Here is a 26079-nt window from a genome sequence, read left to right on the forward strand (position 1 = left end):
GACTTACATATTATGGCTAGCCAAATGCACATGACAGTAAATAAAATAATCAGAGATCACTTTACCTTGGAAGAGAATGGGAAACAAGATTACTAAAGTTAAGACTTAGGTCTGATAAGTATATGTATTCATAAATGTGCATTATCTGAAGGCCAACTAGAAAGGAACAGAGCTCTCGAGACAGAGAACTTCAGATTCTGCCCACTTATCTCCCAGAGGGAGGGGCAGTGAGCTGTGTCCCATCAAAGTCCTCATTTCTTAGACAGTTTGGATAATCTAGGACCTGGGTCAATTGTAACTGTGCTAGTCTACTAAGGTATTAATGTAACCATAGAATATCACGCTATTATGAAAAGAAACATGGAGTTTGACCTGATTTTAGAAGCAAGACATCTTGCTTTTTTTTATAATTAACTATTGGGTTGGCCAAAAGGTTCTTTCTTTCTCCCTGTAAGATGGCTCTAGTAGCACTTAGTTGTCTTTAACTTCATTCAAAACAATTTTGTTAGATTGTATTGTGATGGCTGTCATATCAGCATACATTAAAAAAACATCAAAATTGGTGAATTTTTGTGTAGCCACTTTGATATTGAAGATGGAAGAAAAAAGCAACATATTATGCTGTATTATTTCAAGAAAGGTAAAATTACAACAAAAATGTAAAAAAAAAAAGATTTGTGCAGTGTATGGAGAAGGTATGGAGAAGTGTATGGAGAAGTGATTGATTGAATGTGTCAAAAGTGGTTTGCAAAGTTTCATGCTGGAGATTTCTTGCTGGATGATGCTCCCCAGTCAGGCAGACCAGTTGAAGTTGATAGTGATCAAATCGAAACATTGAAAACAATCAGTTATACCATGTGAGAGATAGCTGACATACTCAAAATAATCAAATCAAGTGTTGAAAATCACTTGCACCCATTTGGTTATGTTCATCGCTTTGATGTTTGGGTTGTACATAAGTGGGGAAAAAAAACCTTCTTGACTGTATTTCTGCATCCCATTCTCAATGAAAAACAAAAACATTCCGTTTTTTAAAAAATTATAAGCAATTAAAAGTGGATACTGTACGATAATGTGGAATGGAAGAGACCACCAACCACACCAAAGGCTGATTTTCATCCAAAGAAAGTGATGTTGTGTATGTGATGGGATTGGAAGGGAGTCCTCTATTATGAGCTCCTTCCAGAAAACCAAATGATTAATTCCAACCAGTACTGCTCCCAATTAGACCAACTGAAAGCAGTTCTCTACGAAAAGTGTCTGAAATCAGTCAACAGAGAACGCATAATCTTCTATCAGGATAATGCAAGACCACATATTTCTTTGATGACCACATAAAAACTGTTCAGCTTGGCTAGGAAGTTCTGATTCATCCACTGTATTCAACAGACATTGCACTTTCAGATGCCCTTTTGGTCTTTACAAAATTCTCTTAATGGAAAAAAATTTCAATTCCCTGAAAAACTATAAAAGGTACATAGAACAGTTTTTTGATCAAAAAGATACAAAATTTGGGGAAGATGGAATTACTAAGTTGTCTGGAAAATGGCAGAAGGTAGTGGAACAAATCGGTGAACACGTTGTTCAGTAAAGTTCTTGGTGAAAATGAAAAATGTGTCTTTTATTTATACCTTAAAAACCAAAAGAACTTTTGGGCCAACCCAATACAATTTTACTCATTAACTTTATGTAAATCTATAACAATGAAGAACTGTTGGAACTATATCATTTTCTAAGTTTGAGAAAGCTCTTAGAAAATGCATTTGCGATTGAAATCACATCATCAATTGTAGCACTTTGCACTTAATTAAGCACGTTTAAAATTAATCTATACGCATCTGGACAACTACTTTAAGTCACATACAGCACTTACCTTCAAACTGAAACAATTTAGGAGAGACTGGCAGAATACTGTCATTTTATAAAAAGAAAGGATAAAGTTTAAATACATTCTTGTCACCAGAACCACATTAGATGTAAAGAGGTATTCTGGGGTGATCAGGGGAAATCATCTTTGTGCTAGGACCCCAGTGAAGAAGTGACTGGGCCTGGCTCCCACAAAAGAACCCTTATTTCATTGGTCAGACACAGCGAGGGTACCTGCAGGCTTTGGTCTAGATCAGGGCAATAGTTTTTACATTTCTTAGGGGAAATACTAAGAAACCAAATGTTTCTCAAAAGGTTTCAGTTTCCTTAAGAAATGAATATATTGTATGCTTTAAAAACTAGAGATTGCAATCAGAAGTTGGCCAAGTGGTCACCCTGGAGCGGGTGGCAGATGGGAGGGCATTGAAGAGGCGCTTCTAGGGAGCTGACACTGTGCTTTTCCTTGATCTGGATGTTGACTGTATAGGTGTGTGCAGTTTGTAGAAAATACATTGAACTATATATGCATGAGATATATACTTGCCTATGTATTAATTTCAAAAGAGTTTTTTTAAGTTAAAAAAAAAGGCTACAATGTGTAAAATTTTGCTCTACAATTCTGGATTCATGACTTGCCTCAGTGTCACAGAGGATAGAAAATATTTTCCAAACAACAAAATAAAATACAGCATAGAACTTTATACCTAAGTCATCAGGTGGTAAGTGCATATTTTAAAATCTCAGTTTCAAGGTATTTTTTTTTTTTTAGGACAAGAAGAGCTGACATATAAGTGCATGTTTTAACTACACTAGAAATATCTAAACACTATTTTCTAAGCCTTGCTCCACCACTCTTAGCCTGAGCAAGGCACCTACTTAATGTCTATCTATAAAATGGAAAAATGACATTTATCGCCACCTATCTAGGAGGGTCTGTATCAAGATGAAAAAGACTGTTTACAGAGAAAATAACTTGAGCAAATAAGTATTTGTATGCAAACAGAAGTGATTTTGTGAAGTTCATTCTATAAAAAGTAAGATAGAATCCCAAGTGTACATGGAGGATTGTCACAAAACAAGAAGCTTGGACACTTTTTGCCATGTCCCAGATCTTATCAATAGAAAGTAGTTCATTTAAAGTGTACAATTCTCTGTTCAACCCTCTTGTAACACATTCCTTTATTCTCTGCCAGGTGCCTGGCAGCCAGGGCAAGAGAGGAAAGAAGGCCTGTCAGGGAGGTCTCCACTGGGCTATAGGCCTGTGTTGCCAATGGGCATGATACTCTTAGACACTCAGATTTTAAAAGCGAAGCCCACAAAACAGTGTTTTCAATGTAAAATCTGATATTTCAATGTTGGCATCTGATTCAAATGTTTATAAAATCACTATGTATACCAAACAAGTCTATAGGCTGGAGTGCACCCACAGGCTACCAGTTGTGACTTCCCAGTTCTTTGCTTCTAATGACACCATAATCTCTAAACTTCCCCTTCTTGCTATGTGCCTGTTACTTCATTGCTAATACTATATTTTCAGCAGCAAATACATTACAGTAAGACTCTGAAAAGAGGCCTGAAAAAAGGAATGTAGTCTTATTCTTGTTCTCAGCTTTACTCTATTACTTCCCCCTGTTTTTCTTTAGAAGATTTATCTTCCTCTTTACATTAAACAAATACATGATCCATGATTGAAATTTATGTGCCTTATTTTTTAACTATTTGATAAAAAATTAGGATACAGAGGGAACTCTGGTCCCCTGACAGCACTAATATCTAAATTTTAGGCTGAGGCTAACCATGTGAATGCCATCAGTCTTTCATCATGGTTCACATGCTGAGGGGCGGCATTTGACTCATTTATGGTGTGTAACAGGAGTTTCACTCCACCCCATAGTTAAGGGTTATCATTATTGTAGTCTATTTCATTCCCATGGATCTACCTCCATAAGCTAATTTTTGAGCGGTTGCTATGTTGTGTTTAAATTAAAGTAAGGCTTACAGGCACATGAAACTATATTCATGTACATCAGCCAGTGACTTGGAGATTCGTGACAATAGCATTGTACCTAACCCAATGTGATCAGAGAGGATAATAAGAGTGATACAGATTAGCATTTGCTGAGTATTCCTAACATGTTCCATATGTTAACTATTAAAAGACCCCCCTTCCTTTACTAAAAGAAGGAAGTAAAACTCAGAAAGATTAAAAAAAAAACTTTTTCAGGTGTCCACTCAGCTAATCAGTAAGGGCTGGGACAGGAACTCAGGCCTATTGGACTATAGAGCCCATGCTCTGAACCAACTCTGCCCAAATAATTTGCAGACTGTAATGGCTGCCCTCAGAGTTGTTTTTGTTTTCTTTTTAAAAAACCCTTACTGGTATTTAAAGCATTGCAGACTTTTTTGTTGATAAGCTCACATCAGTAATATCCTATTCTTATGTATCATCATATATAGTAATAGCAAATAAAAATTGAGAATTTTTCACCCCAGAGCTCCAAAGTCTCTGGAATATACATCTCCCTTCCTGAATTGAGAAATATGCCAACAGAGCGCTTTGATATTTATTTCTCAAAATCTAGTTCTGATTCTATGTCTCTGCAAGGCAGACTTCTTGGAGTTCACTCTTTGATGCAACGTGGGCTCTGCCCCAGACCTGTGGCACTCCACTGCTCCTTATTCCTTGGCTTTGGGGACCCCTGTCTCCTAGAAAGTGTTCTTACCCTTGCTCCTTCTCAGACTTCCCTTTCTCAACCTGCCCTTACCTACTCATGTTTCCCTGAATTCTCTCTGCAGTTCTCTTTTCTTTTCACATTCTGAATGCTGCCTCTCATTCAAATCCACAGTTTTAACTACATGCATAAGCTGGTGATACTCACCATCTTCCCTGGGTGCCAGACCCAGATGTATATTTGTCTATTGAACATCTCCTGGATGAAAAAACCACAAGCAGTCTCCTCGATTTGCCCCTACTCCTCAGTTCTCAGCCTCCATGTCTGACAGTCTTTCTTCCCAATTCTCCAAGTCAGAAACAGGAAAAGCTTGGCCTTTTCCCTCCCTCCAAGCTCCGTATCTTTACCTAATTCTAAGCCCTCCAATTCTATCCCTTAATCTTTCGTAATGACACATTTCCAACTCTCCATCCTACTGTCCTAGTCCAGCCCCCCTTCAGTCTCTGCCTCTTCAACTGTAACTGCCTTCTGACTGCAATCCCTGACTCTGGTCCTCTCCCTTTCTATTCCACCCTCCATCCTGTTGACAGAAGGATCCCACAAAAGCCCAAGTGTGATCAACCTTACTCCTGTTTAACATCTTTTACAAACACAGAAGGTCTCACGCCTCTCTATCTAGTCCAAAGGTATCCTAGGCTGCAGTCACACTGAAACACTCTCCTGGCTTCCATCACCCAGCCCACTCTTTGCCTGGATAGGCTTTACTTTTCATGACTCATTTCCCATTTCACTATCACTCCCGGGAAGCCCTTGCCTTGTCTTTCTCAGTGGCAGCTGAAGTGCCACGCTTGAAGCACTCTATTATGCTGATAAATTTTCTGGTCAATCTGTAGAAATAGCTTAGAGTATAAAAACCATGTCTTTCTTATTAATTAAGGGATTTAATGGAGGAAAGCCAGAGATTCATCTTCAAATCATATTTTTATCATTGGGCAGATAGAAAACTATCTGCCCAAGAACACAGGCGTATCGGCAAATACAAGGGCACTGTTAAGCAACAGTTCAGGCAGAGTTATAGGAACTCTTTCTCCCTGGTGTTCCTTCAAGAAATCGATACTTACCTAAAGTCCCTGATAGGTTGGAGGGCCACAGGAGGTTAACTGAGAGCAGCCCTCACTTCCTGAGATCCACCTGATTTGGGGTAGCTTCTGTCCTCTTTTTGGTGCTTGGTACATAAATATTTGTTGACTGAATAATATGCACCAAATAGAAGTTATGTGTCAGGTACTGGGCATATAATATCACATTTAACTTTCACAATGGAAAGAAGGAAAGGACGGAATTACATCACCTTCCTCAGTGGTAGCATTTTATTTTTAACCTACATGTATACAGTAATAGAAATACAATATAGAAATCAATGATTTCTATAGTGAAATAATAGAGAACATTTCAATTACACTCACCTGGAGTGCTGCTGGTCCGCAGCGGCAGATGTTTCTGTGGTCCTCCTTTGTATCTTACCTTATTTTTCTGCCAGAGTGCTCATTTGAAACTGTAATTCAACGGATTCTACATACACAACTCATACTTGCCTCAGAAATGATCACTGATATTGCCTCAGAAATGATCACTGATAAAGTACACTAAAAGCCTGATCAACCAGCAGATGTGGACAATAAAGAGGGAACTAGTTACTCCAATCTACTTAGCCAAGTATTAATTCAGGTCTGAAGATGACTAGGCCAGTGCTCTTTTAACCAGAGCACTAGGCCTGCATGAATGACTGCTTCTAAAAGAGCACAATTTTTTTGTCTTTGGCTGCTGCTGCTGCTAAGTCGCTTCAGTCGTGTCCGACTCTGTGCGACCCCATAGACGGCAGCCCACCAGGCTCCCCTGTCCCTGGGATTTTCCAGGCAAGAACACTGGAGTGGGTTGCCATTTCCTTCTCCAATGCGTGAAAGTGAAAGTGAAGTCACTCAGTCGTGTCTGACTCTTCACGACCCCATGGACTGCAGCCTACCAGGCTCCTCTGTCCATGGGATTTTCCAGGCAAGAGTACTGGAGAGGGGTGCCATTGCCTTCTCCATTGTCTTTGGCTAGAGAAAGGTAAAGAAAAGGATAAGAAATGCTGTTTACAAATGGTTATCTCAACTGGTTCAAATACTGAGATGGACATATTTTAAGAGCATCATTTCAGCATTGATGGCTGATTATCTCTTGAGTGGAAGATGAACACCCAGACCTTTACCACTGTACTTGAGCTTAAGAGTTTCTCATCTCCTTGGAGGTTATTCTTCTATGAGCTCCACTTCTATCATCCATCCTATTTAATCCTAAGTCTACTTCTAAAGCAACCACGTTTGGCACTAGAATCAACACAACACATACATTTTAATCTAGGTATTAATTCAATCCTAACACTAATGAATGTTGTAGAACACTGCAATGCCAAACCCACATATTTGGTTAGTTAGTGGAAGCTACCAGAGAGTCTCTCAGCTAAAAGAAGATTTACAACTACCTTCAGGAATTTTTCCACTTTCTATCTGAGTCTTTCTCCTCATGGAAAATCAAATGTGTAAAGAATTCAACCTACACAAAATTCACAGGATGTCTACCATCACAATCCTCCTTGATAAAAGGAAAGTATAAGAAATCCATCATGCCTAAGATATTGAAGGGGCTGGGAAAGGAAAGCCATGAAGAAACAACTGGCTGCATTATATACAATGGAATTACTCTAGTGGAAATCTAGCCTCTCTAAAATTCAGTATCTAAAAGTTTCCCTTTTCACAAACAACTACTGACTGTATACATTTAATTTTTATTTTACTTGAAACATTCTGACAAACAGCAAACAGAGAATTACAGAATAGTGAATCAAGAATACATTGAAGGTAAATAATAGACATTGGGAATGGCAGTACTGGAAACGAAGGTCTGACAGTACAGTGAAAGCTCAGAAATTATAGGAGATGGAAATACAGAATTACAGAAGACAAAAGATATTAAAGCTGTCATAATTTAAGAGTAAATAACATTTTATAGAAAACTGGCTTAATTGTAAAACATGATTTTTCTTCCTTAAAAATTTTCTTAAGCAAATAACAAACATGTTAGAATGAAAGAATCTAAGAGTTACAAAGGGCTTTAATTATACCATCTAATCCATTTTAAAATCTAATCTATTTTACAGATAAGGAAACCAAAGCCCAGTAAGTAGCTCTGCCTGGCCAGTAACCACTTAAAAGATTTTCATACTTCTAGAATATATATTCATTTTCATTTCATTTTATATTCTGTCATTTACCAAACAGTAACTAAAAGAGACATTAGAGTCTAAACTCTGAACCCAGCTGTCACTTTGTAGATTGTTGCAAAAGGGACACATTAAAGGCAAAAAGCACTACTTTAAAAAAAATGTGAATTCCTCATTTAGCTTTAAAATAACACCCATTCTTATAAAATCATTCTCTATGGTAGGCAAACTGTAGTCATAGACTGAAAAAACTATACTAACATAAGAGATTAAACATTTTTATAACCCTTAAAGATCTGTGCCATTTTTAAAGGGACTTATATACACAAACAAAATACTTTTATAATATACTCCTTCCTAACAGTCTTCAGTGAGGAATTAGAATATTAACTATATACTATGACCTTTTGATATTTTTAGCTATATAATTTGGGGGGACACCAAAATATTAGTTTAAGAGAAGCCAAAATTTACCAGTGCCTCAAGTTATCTTTATGAATTTATACTGTACCACATGTAAAGTAACCATGACACAAAAATCAATGTAATAGAATAAGTGCCTGTTATGCGTGAGATGTTAAAATTGTTTGGCTGGACATAATCCGGTCAAATTTAAAATTGGTTACTTCAATTTCAAATAATGTGGTAATACATTATTCCAGAATTTTTTGGAATCTGGTGGCCCATTTTCTAAAAGTTGTTTTGACTGCACTGGTATTTTGAACCTCTGTACTTCATGCCCTTTCCTCTTTCCCTCCCTGTTAGTAGTAAACGTTTTTGGATGTGTTCTGTCTTTATCATATTTCCCAGATCCTCTGATTTTGCTCACTTTGGATTCCCTTCCCCCACCCTTTCTTCCCTGCCTTCCACTTTCTTCACTGCCTGTCTCCTGGCACTTTCCCTTCTCTTCCTCATCGTTCTCATCTTCTTCCTTCTCTTCTCTCCCATTCTCTTTCTCTTTCCTCTTCCCCACTGCCCCCTCCTTCTCTCTCCTTTCCACGCCTTCCCTCTCTCTCTCCTCCTCTCCTTCCTCCACTCTGTCTTCCCCCTCCTCTTCTCCCTCTCCCCCCAGCCCCTCCCCCTCTTTCTCTCCTTCTCCTTCGTCTTCTCCCTCCTCTTCCTCTCCTTCCCGGTCTTCTCCTTCCGCCTCTCCCTCCTCCTCTCCTTCTCCCTCTTCTAACTCTTCTTCTTCTTCTCCTTCTTCTTCCTCTTCCTCATCCCCTCCCCCCTCCTCTTGTTCCTCTCCTTCCTGCTCCCCATCCCCTTCCTCCTCTCCCTCCCCATCTTCTTCCTCCTCTCCCTCCCCATCTTCTTCCTCCTCTCCCCTCTCTCCTTCCTGCTCCTCCCCATCCCCTTCCTCCTCTCCCTCCCCATCCCCTTCCTCCTCTCCCTCCCCATCCCCTTCCTCCTCTCCCTCCCCATCCCCTTCCTCTTCTCCTTTCTGTTCCTCCCCATCCCCTTCCCCTTTCCCCCCTTCTTCCTCCCCATCCCCTTCCTCCTCTCCCTCCCCATCCCCTTCCTCCTCTCCCTCCCCATCCCCTTCCTCCTCTCCCTCCTCTCCTTCCTGCTCCTCCCCATCCCCTTCCTCCTCTCCCTCCCCATCCCCTTCCTCCTCTCCCTCCCCATCCCCTTCCTCTTCCTCCTTTCCTTTCTGTTCCTCCCCATCCCCTTCCCCCTTTCTGCCTTCTCCCTCTCCATCCCCTTCCTCCTCTCCCCCCTCTCCTTCCTTCTCCTCCTCATCCCCTTCCTCCTCTCCCTCCCCATCCCCTTCCTCTTCTTCTTCCTCTCCTTCCTGCTCCTCCCCATCCTCTTCCTCCTTTTCCTCCCCTTCCTCCTCTCCCTCCTGCCCCTCCCCATCTCCTTCCTCCTCTCCCCCTCCTTCCTGCCCCTCCTCATCTCCTTTCCCCTCTCCTTCCTGCCATCTCCCCTCTTCTAACTCCTCTCCCTTCCCCTCCTGCTCTTCCTCCTCTTCTTTCTCTTTTCCTTCTTCTTTCTCCCTGTCTTTCTCTTCTTCACCTTCTTCCTCACCTACCTCCTCCTCTCCCTCCCAGCCTCCGTGCTTCCTCTCTTCTGCTTCTTTCCTCCCTGGGCTTCTTTGCTCCTGGTGGCCCTGTTCCCTTTCCTTTTGCTGTCGTTCCTTCTCCTCCAGGTCTTTCTCTCCCTTACCCAGGCTCTCTATTACTCCCTCTCCCATGTCTTCCCCCTCTTCTCCTTCCTCACTTCCTGTTCTACTTCTCTGTTCCACTCCTGAATTACCTTCCTTCCTGATTCCCTCACCTTCACCTTCAGGCATGTATTCTGCCTCTCCCCCTAGCTTTCCCTTGCCTTCACTCACCTCAGCTCTGTCTGTAAGGTCATCTGACAGGAGCTCTGCTTCCTCCTCCTCTTTTTCTCCACACTCCTCCTCATTTGCCTCTATCTCTTTCTCCTCTATTCCACCTCCTTCTGAATCTTCTTCTCCTTCCTGTTCCTCTGGGATCCTTGATAAGCGATCACACTTAAACTCAAATTTTGCCATGATTTTGGATATCTTGTGTTTGGCCTCTTCATGTCCTTGTTCAATAAATTTTCTGCTATACCAGAAATTTTGATCAGTTTCTACTTCATCATCCTCTTTCTCGTCATTGCTAAATTCTATTGACTCAGGCTGCTCAAAACCATCAGTTATACTTTGCTGACTTTCATTTTCACCTTCAAAATAACTGTCTTCCTCCTCTATAGATCCTTGTTCACTGTCAAAGATCGTATCTTGCTTGTTCCCTTTACTTTCCTTAACAAAATCTTTATCTTCTTCATCCTCAATATTCATGTCTCTATTTGCTAAGTCGTCAAAAAAATCAATATTTTTTCTATTCTCTTCAGTTTTTCTTATATCCTTCAGATCTGTCATTTTCACCAGATCAGTTTCCATCTCAGAGACTATTTCTCTTGCTTCTGAATCCTTCTGACTTTGTCCTTCATCACTTTCCTTTTCTATTTCCTCACTATTAAATGAATAGACACCACACTTATTTTCATGTCTAAAGGCCTCTGCACTGGTGCTGATCTGAGGACTTTGCTGGTCTGAGTTATTACCTACGTCCTCATCTGAAAATGCTTCCACAGATACAGCCGCTGGTATTGCGTACATTCCTTGTGCCAAAACTTGTTTATATACTCTCCCTTCTGTCACTTTTGGGGACATCTCTTCATTTTCATATTCATTATTATCATCATTTTCAGTATAAGTTGTATGCTGCTTCGGTTTCTCAATTATTTCTTGTTTCTGTAAATTTTTTGAAGTAATCGTCATACTACTATTAGTTGATAAAGGTAACTTATTTATTATAAAATACCAAGATTTTCCATTATCATACATTTCACTTGGAAAATTAAAATGCCCAAGTTTAGCAGACATTTTCCTCAGTTTTTTTTTTTTTTTTTTGGCGGGGGATAATTTATGCCATTCTCTGTCTGTGGAGCACCTAATTTTGATTCAGTAACATGAATCTGTGTTTAACTTTCAAATTTACCACCTGCCTTAACTTTGCCATTACTCACAGTACCAATATTTATTCTCTGCCCCTTTTCTTAATCTGAATCAACTCTTAAATATGTTTCCAGACTGATTTTGAAAAATACTGTTAAAAAATGCACACTTTTCTACTTTCCCTATTGTTTTGTCAAATTTTGATTGGTCTTTTGAGTCCACAAAATTCTCAAAATGACAGAAACTAAATGAAAATATGCATTTTTTAAAAACTTGAAATAAGAAAAAGCTTATTTCTAGAAGAAAAAATCTGAAAATTACAATGAAATATTTTTATCAATACACCACATAATAATGAATATATTTTCAAACAAAATATTTGAGTTTTCAAATTTTTGACCCTCTTCCTTTTATTTACTATATTCTTTAATTATAATAATTTGCATACCTAAAAAACTGAGAAAAATATTTAACATAAAATATAAAATTTTACTAAAATTTTATAAACTTCTATAAAAACTTATATAATGAACCATTGAGGTTTCAATGATACATTAAGAATATGAAATTAATTTCTTTCTGGACAAAATAAGGCAAATCAAATTGTTGATCCAAATTCTATAAGCTAACAGACTGAAATAGTTGATGAATTTGAGTCTTTAGATAGTAAAAGCTCACTAAATCAAGTTTTATAAATTGTGAAGAATGCTAGACCTAGGAAGAGGTCATTTTTTGCTAAACAAATTATTAAAACAGCACAAGTTAAAAATATATAGAAATACGATAATAAATCTTTTTTATTCACTAAAGTAGGCTTGGTAGGGCCTCTACGTAAAAGGACTACGTGAAATATAAAATATATATTAGTTTAAAAGAAAGTGCTTTCGTTTTCTGTTTGTTCTCGGTCTCTTCTTAAAAAGTCACAATTCTTTCAATAGCCCTAAGACAGACAGAGGCCCAGATGCCAGAAATGATTTATAAATGCATGTGCCTTTATTTCCTTAGCACAAAAAAGCAGCACAGAAGAGGCAAAGCCCAGAGTCTAAGAGGAAGAAAAGACACACAAAAGATGTCTGCTTGGAAGTACAGTCAAGTCAACAAATCAGTCACTGAGCTTCGACAACTGTGTTAGGAAAAAAGCTCTCCCATATTCAAAAAGAATGCTGTTACTCAATATGCCTCTCAGTAAGATATAGATATGACTAATGAGGATTGGCACTAAATTTTTATAATTTACCCAGATTCTCTTGCATTTCAGTGACTTTGATTTTAAGAATTTTTAGTTTAACAATGTGGCAGAGGTACTAGAAATATGAATGGAATGTTTTCTGTAGCCTTTGTCCTTCAATTTGCATTTCTCCAATTATATTTCTAATCCTGAACCCTTCATCATTTCACCTCACTGGTCCTTCAAGCCAGAAAATACAAATAATTTCAGGACAGGCTTTTATCTCTCCAGGGTTGTGAAAAACCAGAATATTCCTTCCTCTTCTATTCATTTGCTATTCATTAAAAGTCTCTATCACTCATGCATGGTTTCTGATTAATTTCCAAATGTTTAATCTTGCTACCAATTCCTTGATAAATTAAAGCCTATTCCAAACATTGTAAGAGCAATTATCAAATATTTTAACTAAAAATCACAAAACTTTAGAAATGGAAAAGAGGTTAATATCATCCTGTAAGGTCAGCAAGGTAACTCACCCAAAGTCACACTCAAACAAAGTGTGAGAGGCACTCATAAACAACTGTAGCCTCTTCCAACACGGTAATAAATAAATATCCTTTGTCTTGTAATAAAGTATGGATATTGTCACTTATTAATGACTCCAAAGAGCAAATTTCAGCAGTGAAATAGTGCCAGTCTTCTTGTATCACAGAAAATACATACCAACAGAATAAGCCCAAATGGAGACTATACATGTTGTATCCCCATCTTTTAAATCCTAAAGTAAGTGAATACTTACCTTTCTTGAGATCTTTCCAGAAACCTTTCAAGAAAAATATAAATAATTTAAACTGTTCTTCCCACCATAGTGAAAATAACTCTCTGTATCATACCTTTTGCTTTTGAATTGGTGATAATTTTAGTTTTTCGTTGGAATTCAGGTGCAACATATGTGTCTGAAATAAATTTTTAAAAATATGTTCTAAAAAAATAAAGACTATATAACTGATTATATACTCATATATATGATTATATATTTATATATCATTATATGTTGATTTAAAATACATATAAATAAAATTAATACAAAACAGTTCAGACAATCATATAATCAACTTTCAATTGCATAATAATAATGTGAGGGCTGAAATTAATTTTACAGTACTTAATCTATACTTCACTAAATCTAAGTTTAAAATAATAAATGAAACCAAGACAAAAACAAAAAGCTTTTTTCTATGTATAGAATGGCTTAGGAAGTACACATATACACAGACGTACACATACAAATACATGAAGAACTAAAACTCAAATTTGTATCTATATTGCACAAATAGGAAAACCAGTACCATATTTAAGACATCAGCAGTTTCTCCAAGGCTTTCTGAATCCTCTGATGAAAGACTGTCTGTCTCTTTCTCTTTGATCATTTTATGTTGAAAATAATCTGAATGATTAACAGAGAAAAGATAGAACCAGGTTTCAACAGAAAAGTGAAAGACAACTAGACAATACACAGAAATTACTCTGTAATATAAAAGTACAGTTATAATTTTACTAATAGGTCAGTTGGCAAAGAATCCGCTTGCAATGCAGGAGACCCTAGTTCGATTCCTGGGTGTAGAAGATCTGCTAGAGAAGGGATAGGCTACCCACTCTGGTATTCTGACCTGGAGAATTCCATGGACTATATATATAGTCCATGGGGTCACAAAGAGTCGGACACAACTGAGTGACCTTCACTTTCTTTCACTTTCAAAGGTCCTTTAACCTCATATTAAGGGAACTGAACAGAATTCATTCAGTGATAGCAGGTTTTAAAATTTTTCTGAAAATTTAAAGATCCTGACACTGATAAGATAACAACCGCTTCATTCATATGAACAGAGAAACATTATTCCTTTGGGGTAAATACTACCAGGTATCAAGTACTCTGATGGCCAGTGCCCAAAAGATCCCCATCAACTTATACCCTCCTGCTATGCATACACTTGTGTAGTTCCCTTCCACATTTTACCAGGTTGGTCTGTATGGCCAATAAAATAAGCAGATCAATCTGATGTTACTGTGGCTTATGTCTCAGTCCTCTCTCTCTCTCGGATCACTCGCTCTGGGGGAAGCCATGCTGTGAGTATACCCAAGGAGAAGCCCACGTGATGAAGAAGTCCAGCCTCCTGCAAGAGGAGCATGAAACATCCTGAACCAGAATCACTCAGCTAGACTGGTCCTAGATTCTTGACCCTTAGAAACTGTGTGAGATAGTAAATGTTTGTTGTTTTAGCCTTTAGGGTCATTGCTTATGTAGCAACAGAAAAATAGTACAAAGACCTAGAAACTTTCACAGAAAACCATAAGATTATTACATCATAAAGCAGATGATGAAAAGTTACAAGCTTCATCTGACCTTACATTTTTCTCAATTACCATATCCCTATTTAGTACATATATACGTATTTGAGAAGAGCTCCTTAATGAAGTCTTCACTGAAAATGCCAGTCCACAGTGCTCTCTCCTTTACAAATTCATTCAGGAAATTTTTCACTAAGGAGTTACAGGGAATGATGGATGAGTAGAATTCTGAGAGGTAGGGATGGAGGTAAATGGGAAAGAAAATAAGTCTAGTGCTAACCGAAGCTGTGGAACAGCTGCCCTGAAAGCTTACCATGTGCTTGGAACAAAGGCTTTTATATATGTCAGGTTAATTCCATGATAATAAGAGAGGTAAGTGTTATATCCCCATTTCACAAATGAATACATTAAGGTTCAGTGACTGCTTTGGTATCAAGTGTCAATCTCAAGTCTGCCTGGACTTTATAGGTTTTCCACTTGGTCTGACTATGAAGAGCTTCAGTCTGATCAACATCAGGGCTCAGTAAACTTTTTTGGTAAAAGGCCACACAGCAAGTGTTTTAGGCTTTGTGGCCATATGGCCTCTGTCCTAATAATCAAACTCTGCAACTGAAGTGTGAAAGTAGCCACAGACAATACATAAATGAATGGTTTTAAGAAAAAGGCTACAGAGAGATGAAGCTGGAAAAGCAGGTGGGAGTTACATGGGAAATTTACATTTATTAAAAAAAAAATATTAGGGATCCTCTGAAGACACTGGAGCAGATGGGAACTAAATGGCACCAGAAGGAGATTAACGTAGAAAAGTATGAACCAGGACAGACTGGAGATGGCAGAGAGGAAGTTTAGAAAATAGTATATTGTTTAAGCTCATGGTCTTGGCCTTACGCTTGACTGAGAAAACAGTTGTCATCAGACCTGATCTGTTTTATCTTCTCACCAACAAACATACACATTTACCTATATTTTCCTGTTAAAATGTAGGATGTGTCTTTCCTCTTAACAAAGACTGTTCTGTATGCCAGCCCCTCCTGTCTTCTCAAGACCTTTGCACCTTTGGTTACACTCTCTCTCTCATGTGCTGCCAGTCTCTCTGGAACTACTGGTTCATGTCTATTAGCATACAAATACGCTCTCATATTTCCCACTCCCTCCACATCTCCCTCTAGCTCCCTCTAGCCGCCCCATTTCTCTGTTCCTCTTCATGACCAAAATAGGCAAAAGAACTATCTACACACTTTATCTCCCCTTCACTTCCTCATTTCCCCTTCATGCCTCAATTTTTAACACTCTGCCTTCTGTCCTGATCTTCCCTGGAACTACTCTTGTCTGGATCACCAAAATGTCCATGATGCCAGATCCATGGGATGCTTCTTTGCACTCCTTTTTCTTGAGGTTTGAGCAGTACTTTGAATTCGTGACCCTACTCTCTCATTTCCCTCCTCCTGCCCTACTGGCTGATAAGGTTGAGAAAAGTGGCTTTCCTGGTCCTCCCTCTCCTACCCTCTAAGCATCAGACAGTCTCGAGGCAAAATGCTGAGCACTCTTTTCTTCCTGCTCTATTCTCTATAGTGATTTCACCAACTTCCATGAATTATAAATACCATCTCCATGTTGATGGTTTCCAAATTTCTATTTCTATTTCTATGTCCAGACCTCTATTCTGAATGTTACACTTTCTTTTTCAACAGCCTGCTTGATATGTCTGCTTGGATGCCTCACAGGGATCTCAAACTCAGTTTTTAACTTTTTTCCTTCAAAGCAGTCAACCATCCTCCTGCCTACACATCTGTGTGTCATTTATTAACAAGTTTAACCAGTTCCCTGGTTCTATGTCTAAAATGTATTTCCTATGGGCTCCCTTTTATATCCACTGTGAACACCTCAGGTCTGCACACCATCATCTCTTGCAAAAGGCTCTGAAGTTTTCTTCCCACCTCTAGTCTGGTATCCCTGCATCCACGTGTAGGTAAAAATGATCATCTTAAACCATAAATGGGATTGGAGCACATTACTCCACTGTTTAAAATCCTTTAATGACTTTCTATTACACTTAAGAAAAACACTCAAATCACTTAGGCCTCTCATGGCCTATAGAACCATGAATATTTTTTTGCTGTCTCTTTTCCCAACATCATCTTGTCCTGTCTTTTTCTTCACTCTTGATTTTCCTTCACTCACTTTCTCTTCAACCCCAATGATCTTTTTTCCTTTTCCTATAGACTGCCTTAAACTACATTATTTTCTTTGCCTGGAATAGACACATCCTCTCTCTTTGTGTGGTTATTTTCTTATCCTTTGTTTTAGCTTAAATGTCACCTTCTCATCCATGTCTTCCCTAACCTCCTTATCTCCATAAGAAACACTGAAGTCTGCAAATAATTTAGAAAAAGTCACATTATATGTTGGATGTGTGCTCAGTCAGTCATGTCTGATTCAATGTGACCCCAAGGACTGTAGACTGTCAGGCTCCTCTGTCCATGTAATTTTGTAAGCAAGAATACTGGAGTGGGTTGCCATTCCTTCCTCCAGGGATACAACTTTCAAAATACTTCTTATTAAGTTTGTTTTAGTAAACAGTCACAAGAAGATAAGGGATGGCTTTTCCTTTTACTCTAAAAAATTCTATCTTCACATTCTAATCTCTGGAAGTGGCAAACAACTTGCCCCAAACCATAAACTTCTCTTTTCCTTGCACACACAGTTGTCAGAATCTACTTTTCCCATGTACAGGGCTGAAGAGTACCAGTGATTCTTATCTTCAAAGGAAACACAAAAGTTGTGGTGAGATGTAAGAAACCCTGCTCCTTATCAAGGTCCTAGATGTAGGGAATATTCCATTCCCATGGTCCACAGTTCTTGCCTGAGTTCCTGATCCTTTGTTACCTCAACTTTTCTGTAGGTTCCTGAGCCCAAAGATATTAAAATGATCTGTCCCACTGTTTTTAATCCCAGATGCCCAGATTATCTTAATTCCAAACCTACTGCTTACTCTGGTCTCCTAGTCCTAACTTCCTGCCCCGTCCCTATCGTCTGAGCACGTGCCATGTGGCAACATAAACACATTCCTAAGATACATATAGTTAATAAACGTTGGAGCTGGCATCTGCTCCCAGATCAATTGGACTCTACATCCATACTCCTAACCATGATGCTATATTGCCTAAATACATAACTTCACATAGGGCCAGAAGACCTGTATGCAAATCCTGTTCATTTCATTTATAAAACTGAGTAACCGTGGGCAAGTCACTCAATCTCTTCAAGACTTGTTTTTCTCATATGTAAAAATGAAGACTCTAACTCCCACCTATTTTGGGTTGCTTCTGGGTTTAAAGGTGATAATGTAAGAGAAGGTGATCTGTATGTTATATACTGCTCTATAAAGATACGCTGCTGTCATCACATGGGATTTTTAAGGTCATCAGAGATGCTTTCTATTAGTCAGAGTATTCCTGGATTTGAGTTCAAATGAGATGTCATTCTCTAACTAGGAAGAAAACAACTCAAGTGGAGAAAACATCTGAAGATGAACATGAAAACAGAAGGAATAAATGGTACATTTCTTCTGAGAGCAAGCAGAGTATCAAATGTTACCTGGTTCCATTGGGGGCATAGAGTTCTCATTTTCAGGCATCATTTTCTCTAGCAGATTACTTGCAGACATAGAGAAAGGAATGAAACGAGGCAAAGCACGAATGGGTTGTGGGGAAGTCCCTTCAACTGGAGGCAGTGTTCCTATGCTTCGAATAGAGTCTGGGGATTTCTCCTTTAAAGCAAACAGGTTAAATAAACTGTTAGATGATGTTATATATTTAATATCGATGTAAACTACCCTGAGGTTGCAAAAACTATTGAAGAGAGAGACTTCAAATTGGCCAATGTCCTACAATGTTCACTCTTTAATAATCCCCAAGGGCTCAAAAATGTTTCGTTTTGTTGACTCTGTATCTAAGTTGCTCTAAATCATCAATCTGGAGGTATATTTTTCACAAGATGGGGAAAAGTATATGTGTGTTTTCTCTGCCTTCCCTGAAAAAAACAGTTACTCAGGAAACACAAACCAACTACAAAATACTTACAGGATATTTCTTAATTTTTCCATATATACTTTTTCATAATAAAAAGCCAAACGTAACTTTTTACCTCTAAAGGTATACATTTGGGAATTTAAAGTAATTCTTATTAAAAAAGGAATGTCTCCTTTAAAAATTACTTGGGATTTTACTTTTTAAAATATAAGTGTCATTGTAATGATCATTTTAAAGCACAGAATGAGAATCCCTAAATTTAATTAAGAAAGAACATTGCCTTTCAACCCAAAGTCCTTATTTTTTGTTTTCAACCTTTCATTATTTATAATATATAACCTTTCACTGCTCATGAGGTATTAGCTTTAAAAGACAAAAGCAAAATAGAAGTCAATTCACATACGGCTGAGACAACACTTTAGCAGTATCACTGTCTACACAGGTTATCTATGATCATTTCAATTTTCTAATTTGTTTAACAGTTTAATTCTGAGTCTTCTTTAAAAGTTTGTAAGCCATTAATTCTAATCATTTTATATAGTAAATTTATCTAAGACCCTTCTTTGGTTTAAAAAGAAAATAAATTTGTTTTCTTCCAGTTTTCTTTGCAGCACTAGACAGTGTTATTATATAGAAAAGGCCACAAACGCACCCTCTCTCTACGGCGCAAGCGTGCTGATAAAGATCTCTGCAGTGCATTTTCTAAAGGCAGATCACTGACGGGCACAGATATAGATGAACGGAAGGAATAATCATTTATTTCATCTGACTCAACGTCTTCTGAGACACCAAGTCGTGGAGTGGCAAAAACTAGCATGTGACATCCACCACAAGCAACCTGCAGCATAAATTCATGGATAAATTAATCGACATTGGCTTCAAACACAAATGGGTTTTTAACAGTTTTTAGCTACAAAACATTAACTTAGCAGTAGACTTCCTAGACTGAATGATTGAATCTCTCTTTCTCCCTCTCTCCCTCCATACACACACACAAAACACATGAATTACAATATATATTCTTTAAAAACTAGTACTGAAAATTAGACCAAATTTATTACATCATTTTACTTTCAACTGAATATATAGTATAGAGAAAAAACTATCTGGCACATTATATTTCTCTCTAAAAGTTAGAAAATGCTATTTTAATCTGGGAGCAACACTAACAACTTGAAAAAAATCAGAGAAGTTCTACTTAAAAATAAGGGACCCATGGGTCATGTCGATGTATGGCAAAAACCATCACAATATTGTAAAGTAATTATCCTCCAATTAAAATAAACACATTAATAAATAAATAAAAATAAGGGACCCAAGAATACATCAGTCTCTTGGGATAAACATGACCTCAAGCCTTTCTCTTTATGTGAATGTTTGTTAAGTTTAATGCTTAAAAGTCCCAAGAGCAAAATGCAAGCATGCACAATAGTGAAAGAATGAAAAACGTAATCAACATCTTAAGGACTTTAAGAAATAAGTAATTTTCAATAAAATGCTTAAAAAAACATTGTGTAGTGTTTACAATAAAGAGACTTCTGGTATCTTCATAGAGTTCTACATTGCACAATAGAATAGCATACTTTGAACCTTTCCTTCATAATATTTCCAAAGTTAAAACTGATCTGTTTTATGTATAGCATTAAAAAAAATATCTTCCCCATAAGATTATATAGGGGCTTCTCTGGTGGCTAGATTATAAAGAATCTGTCTGAAATGCGGGAGACCCGGATTCAATCCCTGGGTTGGGAAGATTCCCCTGGAGAAGGGAATGGCAACCCACACCAGTATTCTTGCCTAGAGAGTCCAATGGACAGAGGAGCCTGGCAGGCTACAGTCCATGGGGTTGCAAAGAGTCGGAAACAACTGAGCAACCAACACATACACACACACACACACAAAGATTATAAGCTCAGTGAGTGAGAATCTGGTCTCAGTGTTCATCATTGCATGCTCTGTATTTCTCATCCTCAGTTCAGTATCTTGTACCAAATAAGTGTCAAATCAAGGAACGGGAAGTGTTCCACAGTATGATGCTCTGAGCCTTTGGGGAACAAATTTCAAGTGATATTTTTAGGAGAAGCACACTGACTGAAACTGCCCACCCTGGCCAGGCACCATAGTAACCATTTGCATGAGTTGTTTTACGACAGGAGGTCCTGGTAAGGAACAAGGAACTAATAAGCTACCACCAACCGGAAGAGTTCGGGAAAGGTCAAAACGAGACACCACATGTCTGACCACCTCCCAGAATCCTTCTCGCTGGCATCCATCTTGGCTGAACAAGGCGTCCACCACCAGGAAGGACTCTGAATTAGAATGATTGGCTAAAGACAACCGAGGAACTAACCCCATCACCATAAAAGCCGAGACTGAGAGCCACATGGCAGAGCAGTTCTCCTGGGTTCCCCTACCCTACTGCTCTCTGCCTGGGCACCCTCTCCCAATAAAACCTCTTGCTTTGTCAGCACATGTGTCTCCTCGGACAATTCATTTCAGAGTGTTAGACAAGAGCCCAGTTTTGGGCCCTAGAAGGGGTCCCCCTTCCTGCAACAATATTATCATCAGTGTGTGTGTGCATGTGTATGTGTCTGCGGTGTGTGCACACTCTGTTGCTCAGTCGTGTCCAACTCTTTGCAACCCCATGAACTGTAGCCTGCCAGGCTCCTCTGTCTGTGGGATTTTCTAGGCAAAAATACTGGAGTGGATTGTCATTTCCTCTTCCAGGGGATATTCCTGACTCAGGGATTGAACTCAAGTCTCTTGCATCTCCTGCATTGCAGGTGGATTCTTTACCACTGTGCCACCTGGGAAGCCCTTATTATCATCACAGACTAAACAAAATTTTCATCTATAGTTCTTAATTGGCAAGTGTTAGAAACAACAGAGATATGGTGCCTGATGCAGACAATACTGAAACAACACTTTATCCAAATAGCACTTAGCTAAACAAAAGTATTTTCAAAACTCATCATTTATTATCAGCAGGATCTGAGGGTCTGAATGGTATCTAACCCAACAGACATTTACAGATGACTACTACGAGTGAGGAAAAACACTAGGAAAAGGACAGATTTTCAGACTGCTGTGATGTCTGACATTTGGCCTTTAGGACACAAGTGTATTCACTAGATAGGGCCATGATATGATTTCATCTAAATGAAAAAGGACTCATTTTCTACGAAATCCCAAAAGAATCGAATATAGGAATATGAACATGTAAACAGGGAAATGTGAAGCCCTTACCAAACATACTTTATACTTCAAAAAATTAGAACACAAAGTGGGAACAAACTGATTGGTAAAATTCTCCATTCCAAGTCCGAGTTTTCCATGTCGACCATCTCCAAAAGTATACAAAAGGCCTGATTCTAAAATGAAAAAAACAGAGAATTATCAAAGTGTTACTTTGATGGATCTATTTGTAAACAGCAAATATATTAACTGACATTGCAATTTCCCCCTCGTATTCTGCATTGAATTTACTCTGGTCCATTGATGTTTCCACACTCTCTATGGTTTCTGTTGTCCACACATAACATTAGGCAATAGATACCGCGAGAATAAATAACTAGCCCTTGGTGGCTTGTGAAGCTGAGACCCAGTCCTGCGAGGTATTGTATGGAGTAGCAGCAATCCAGCATGAGCTCTCATGGTAAATACCACCTTTTTAAAGAGAAGGAAATTTTTGTACCCTGACCTTCTACATCCCAATTTATTTTCTTTTTTCCTCAGGTCATTGATTAGGTGAGGGTTTATCAACTCTGGCACTACAGACATTTAAAGTTGGATAATTCCCAACTGTATGGGTTTGTCCTGTGCCTTGTGGAATATTCAGCAATATCCATGGCTTCTATCTATTAAATGCCCATACAATACCCCGCCTCTGCAACTGTGACAATCAAAAATATCTCCGATATTGCCATGTGTCCCCTGGGGAGACCAAAACACCACTAGACTAGATCAGTCCTCTCTCTTACTTCTGCTTCAGGATTCTGGAAAGCTCCTGAAGGAAATACCATAAACCAACCAAGCTGCTTTTTGGGGATACCAATATTGGGGGGGGGTCCCCTGCACAGCTAGGCCCAAGATAATGATGAGTAATTTTGTCACCTCGCCAGTTAATCTTTTTGTCTGCGGCCATAGCAGCTAGTCTGAACCTTTACTCCTCAAGCCTTTCCTTCATACTCTCCATCTCAAGTGAGGTAAGAGCCATGGAAGCAGAAATAAAGGAAATGGTGCCAGCACAGGTACAGAGGAGGGCTCCCCTCTAATCCAGTGATTAGGAAAGGCTTTCAAACCAAAGCTGAAAGGATTAGGGTTTAGCTACAAGAAGGAGGGAGCAAAGAATTTTTCAGGCAGAGGCCAGCAGTACATATCAAGCATAGAAAGCATAACACAGTCAAGAAGCCGAGAGGTAATCAGTATGTCTGGAGCACAAAGGGGAGAGTGGTATGAGATGAGTCTGAAGAGGTAAGAAGGAGCCACACCACAGAGTATCTTATTAGCTCATATTAAGAATTCTTGAACTCTATATTAAGAACAAGTGAAAGTTGCTCACTCATGTCCAACTCTTTGTGACCCCATGGACTATACAATCCATGGAATTCTCCAGGCCAGAATACTGGAGTGGGTAGCCTTTCCCTTTTCCAGGGGATTTTCCCAACCCAGGGATCGAACCCAGGTCTCCTGCATTTGCAGGTGGATTCTAAGGCAGATATTAAGAACACCAATAACTTAAATGAATGGTTTTAAGCTGGGAAATGACAAGATCATATTTGGGAACTTGCACATTAAGATGGAAAAGTAACTGTATACTAAAAAAAAGCCAAGAGAATTATCTGAAAAAATAACCATAGTTCACTGAAGTGGCAAGTTCAAAACTTAATATACTAAAAACAAATAGATTCCCTATAAATAATCAATAAACCAGCATTTAGATTCTCAATTTAGATTGTTATAATTCTTACTACTAGATATTTGTTTCCTTTCTTTATGTGTACTCCCTATTTTTGTTGCTTTCCTCCTCCTCTTTTTGACCCTGACTTCCTTATTCACCAGGGCTTCCCTGGTGGCTCAGTGGGAAAAGAATCCACCTGTAATGCGGAAGACGTGGGTTCGATCCCTGGGTTGGGAAGATCCCCTGGAGAAGGGAATGGCTACCCACTCCAGTATTCTGGCCTGTAGAATTCCATGGATTTTGTAGTCCATAGGGTTGCAAACAGTCAGACATGACTGACTTTCACTTCCCTTGTTCAAAATGTTAAGGTTTATTTTTTTAAACTTGAGTGTCTTTAGCCAGAAAAAGTAAGCTCTGATCAAGCTGCCTGATCACACTTCCAACCTCAGAGAGCTTTTTAAAAACATGAACCACTGTCTATAATTGGGAACTGGTAAGAACTTACTGCTAACTCACTACATATCTCTCATTGGTCCTGAACAACAGCAACAAAAAAATTCATAACACCTACCCCAGCAGAGGATTCATGACCAAAAAAGTCAAACAAAATTAAAATTCAATTATTTGCGCTATAATTTCTTTCATCAGGAGGAAAGGTATTACAAAATTTTAACCAAATAACCTAAATATATGTTAGAAGATCTGTAAAAAGTGTATATTTACTATTGTGGTGACCCAAGGACGAAAGAGCAGATACAACCAAGGAGGGTCTTGTAATGCAAGAATGGAAAAACCAGACCCTTATCATCCTTCCCTCCCCCATGTTGTAACTATTAATGGAACAGTATAACCTGTCTCCCCTCCTACCCCATTCAGTTCAGTTCAGTCGCTCAGTCGTGTCCAACTCTTTGCGACCCCATGAGCCACAGCACGCCAGGCCTCCCTGTCCATCACCAACTCCTGGAATTTGCTCAAACTCATGTCCATTGAGTCGGTGATGCCATCCAACCATCTCATCCTCTGTCATCCCCTTCTCCTGACACCTTCAATTTCTCCCAGCATCAGGGTCTTTTAAGTCAGTTCTTTGCATCAGGTGGCCAAAGTGCTGGAGTTTCAGCTTCAACATCAGTCCTTCCAATGTATATTCAGGACTGATTTCCTTTAGGATGGACTGGTCGGATCTCCTTGTGGTCCAAGGGACTCTCAAGAGTCTTCTCCAGCACCACAGTTCAAAAGCATCACTTTTTCGGTGCTCAACTTTCTTTATAGTCCAACTCTCACATCCATACACTTCTCCCACCCAGTATACATGCCTCATCCAATCAGCAAATGACCCACAAGATTTCCTATCCCACTCCTTGTACACTGGGTATAAAAGTGTACTGAAGATCCCTGTTCAACGTCGGTTCTTCCTTGAGCTGGCCCACTGTTCTAACAGTGTCTCCTACTCTAATAAACTTTATTTTCCTCTCATTCTGTCTCACATCTGGAAATTCTTTTCCAGCCTGCGCCCGGACCACAACAACTATCAGTGGCAATTTAAAGAGTTGATGGAAAATGACAGTAAGGACAGATAAACTGAGCTTAAGGGCCCAGCAGTAAGGCATACATATCAACAAGTTTTCTGGGACTATGAATGAATAATTCTTTACATTCTATATAGTTCAATTTCATGCTACATTAACAAGGACTTTAATGTAGTAGCAAGAATGTACATTAACAAGGACTTTAATATAATGGGCTTCCCTTGTGGCTCAGATGGTAAAGAATCTACCTGTAATACAAAAGACCCAGGCTTGATCCCTGGGTTAGGAAGATCCCCTGGAGAAGGAAATGGCAATCCACTGCAGTATTCTTGCCTAGGGAATCCCATAGACAGAGGAGCCTGGTGGGCTACAGTCCATGGGGTCACAAAGAGTTGGACATGACTGAGTGACTACACTTTCGACTAAACTTTTAACAAAGACACTGATACTAGAAAATGGGCACCCAGTGCTCTCTGAAAGGTTCTTTGGGGAAGAAGGGCCAGCACATGGTAGTACCTTGTATTTGCTGATCCCTACTTCCCCTAACCAGATACCATTAGAAGAGCTCGATCGTAGCAGAAACTTTTGTAAAAGAAGGAGGAAAACACAGAAATACCAGTATCTGGATTATTTCAAAATATTATATGAGTTACGACTTTCTAATGCTTTGCTTTTTTGATAGAAATGTGAGCTACAAATACAAAAATTACAGAGCCTTTTATTCCAAAGCAATTAAAATTGTGCAGTGTATTAATTATCTATGGGTGAGTCAGTCATTTTAGGGAAGCACCTTTACTGAGTCCTACACTGGCAGCACCTAGTTTCTGAGGTTGAGA

General features: G+C 38.8%; 1 protein-coding gene across 4 annotated transcripts in view; it reads right to left on the minus strand.

Annotated features, from left to right (window-relative positions):
- RPGR (retinitis pigmentosa GTPase regulator) overlaps nucleotides 1-26079 on the minus strand; it is a 73425-nt gene that overhangs the window by 28255 nt on the left and 19091 nt on the right. For 3 of the 4 annotated variants that reach the window (XM_088833714.1, XM_055437987.2, XM_088833713.1), the window contains exons 9-14: nucleotides 22064-22188; nucleotides 19470-19655; nucleotides 18384-18555; nucleotides 13787-13884; nucleotides 13331-13393; nucleotides 10136-11065 (exon numbers count right to left, since the gene is read on the minus strand). In XM_088833714.1, the coding sequence (XP_088689840.1) occupies nucleotides 10136-11065; nucleotides 13331-13393; nucleotides 13787-13884; nucleotides 18384-18555; nucleotides 19470-19655; nucleotides 22064-22188 (1574 nt within the window). Of the gene's footprint in view, nucleotides 1-2710; nucleotides 11066-13330; nucleotides 13394-13786; nucleotides 13885-18383; nucleotides 18556-19469; nucleotides 19656-22063; nucleotides 22189-26079 lie in introns of those variants that run through there. The other variant, XM_088833712.1, reaches the window with a different exon arrangement.

Source organism: Moschus berezovskii, chromosome X (assembly GCF_049115385.1).
Source record: "Moschus berezovskii isolate FMDL1 chromosome X, NW_MosBer_1.0, whole genome shotgun sequence".
NCBI lineage: Eukaryota > Metazoa > Chordata > Mammalia > Artiodactyla > Moschidae > Moschus > Moschus berezovskii.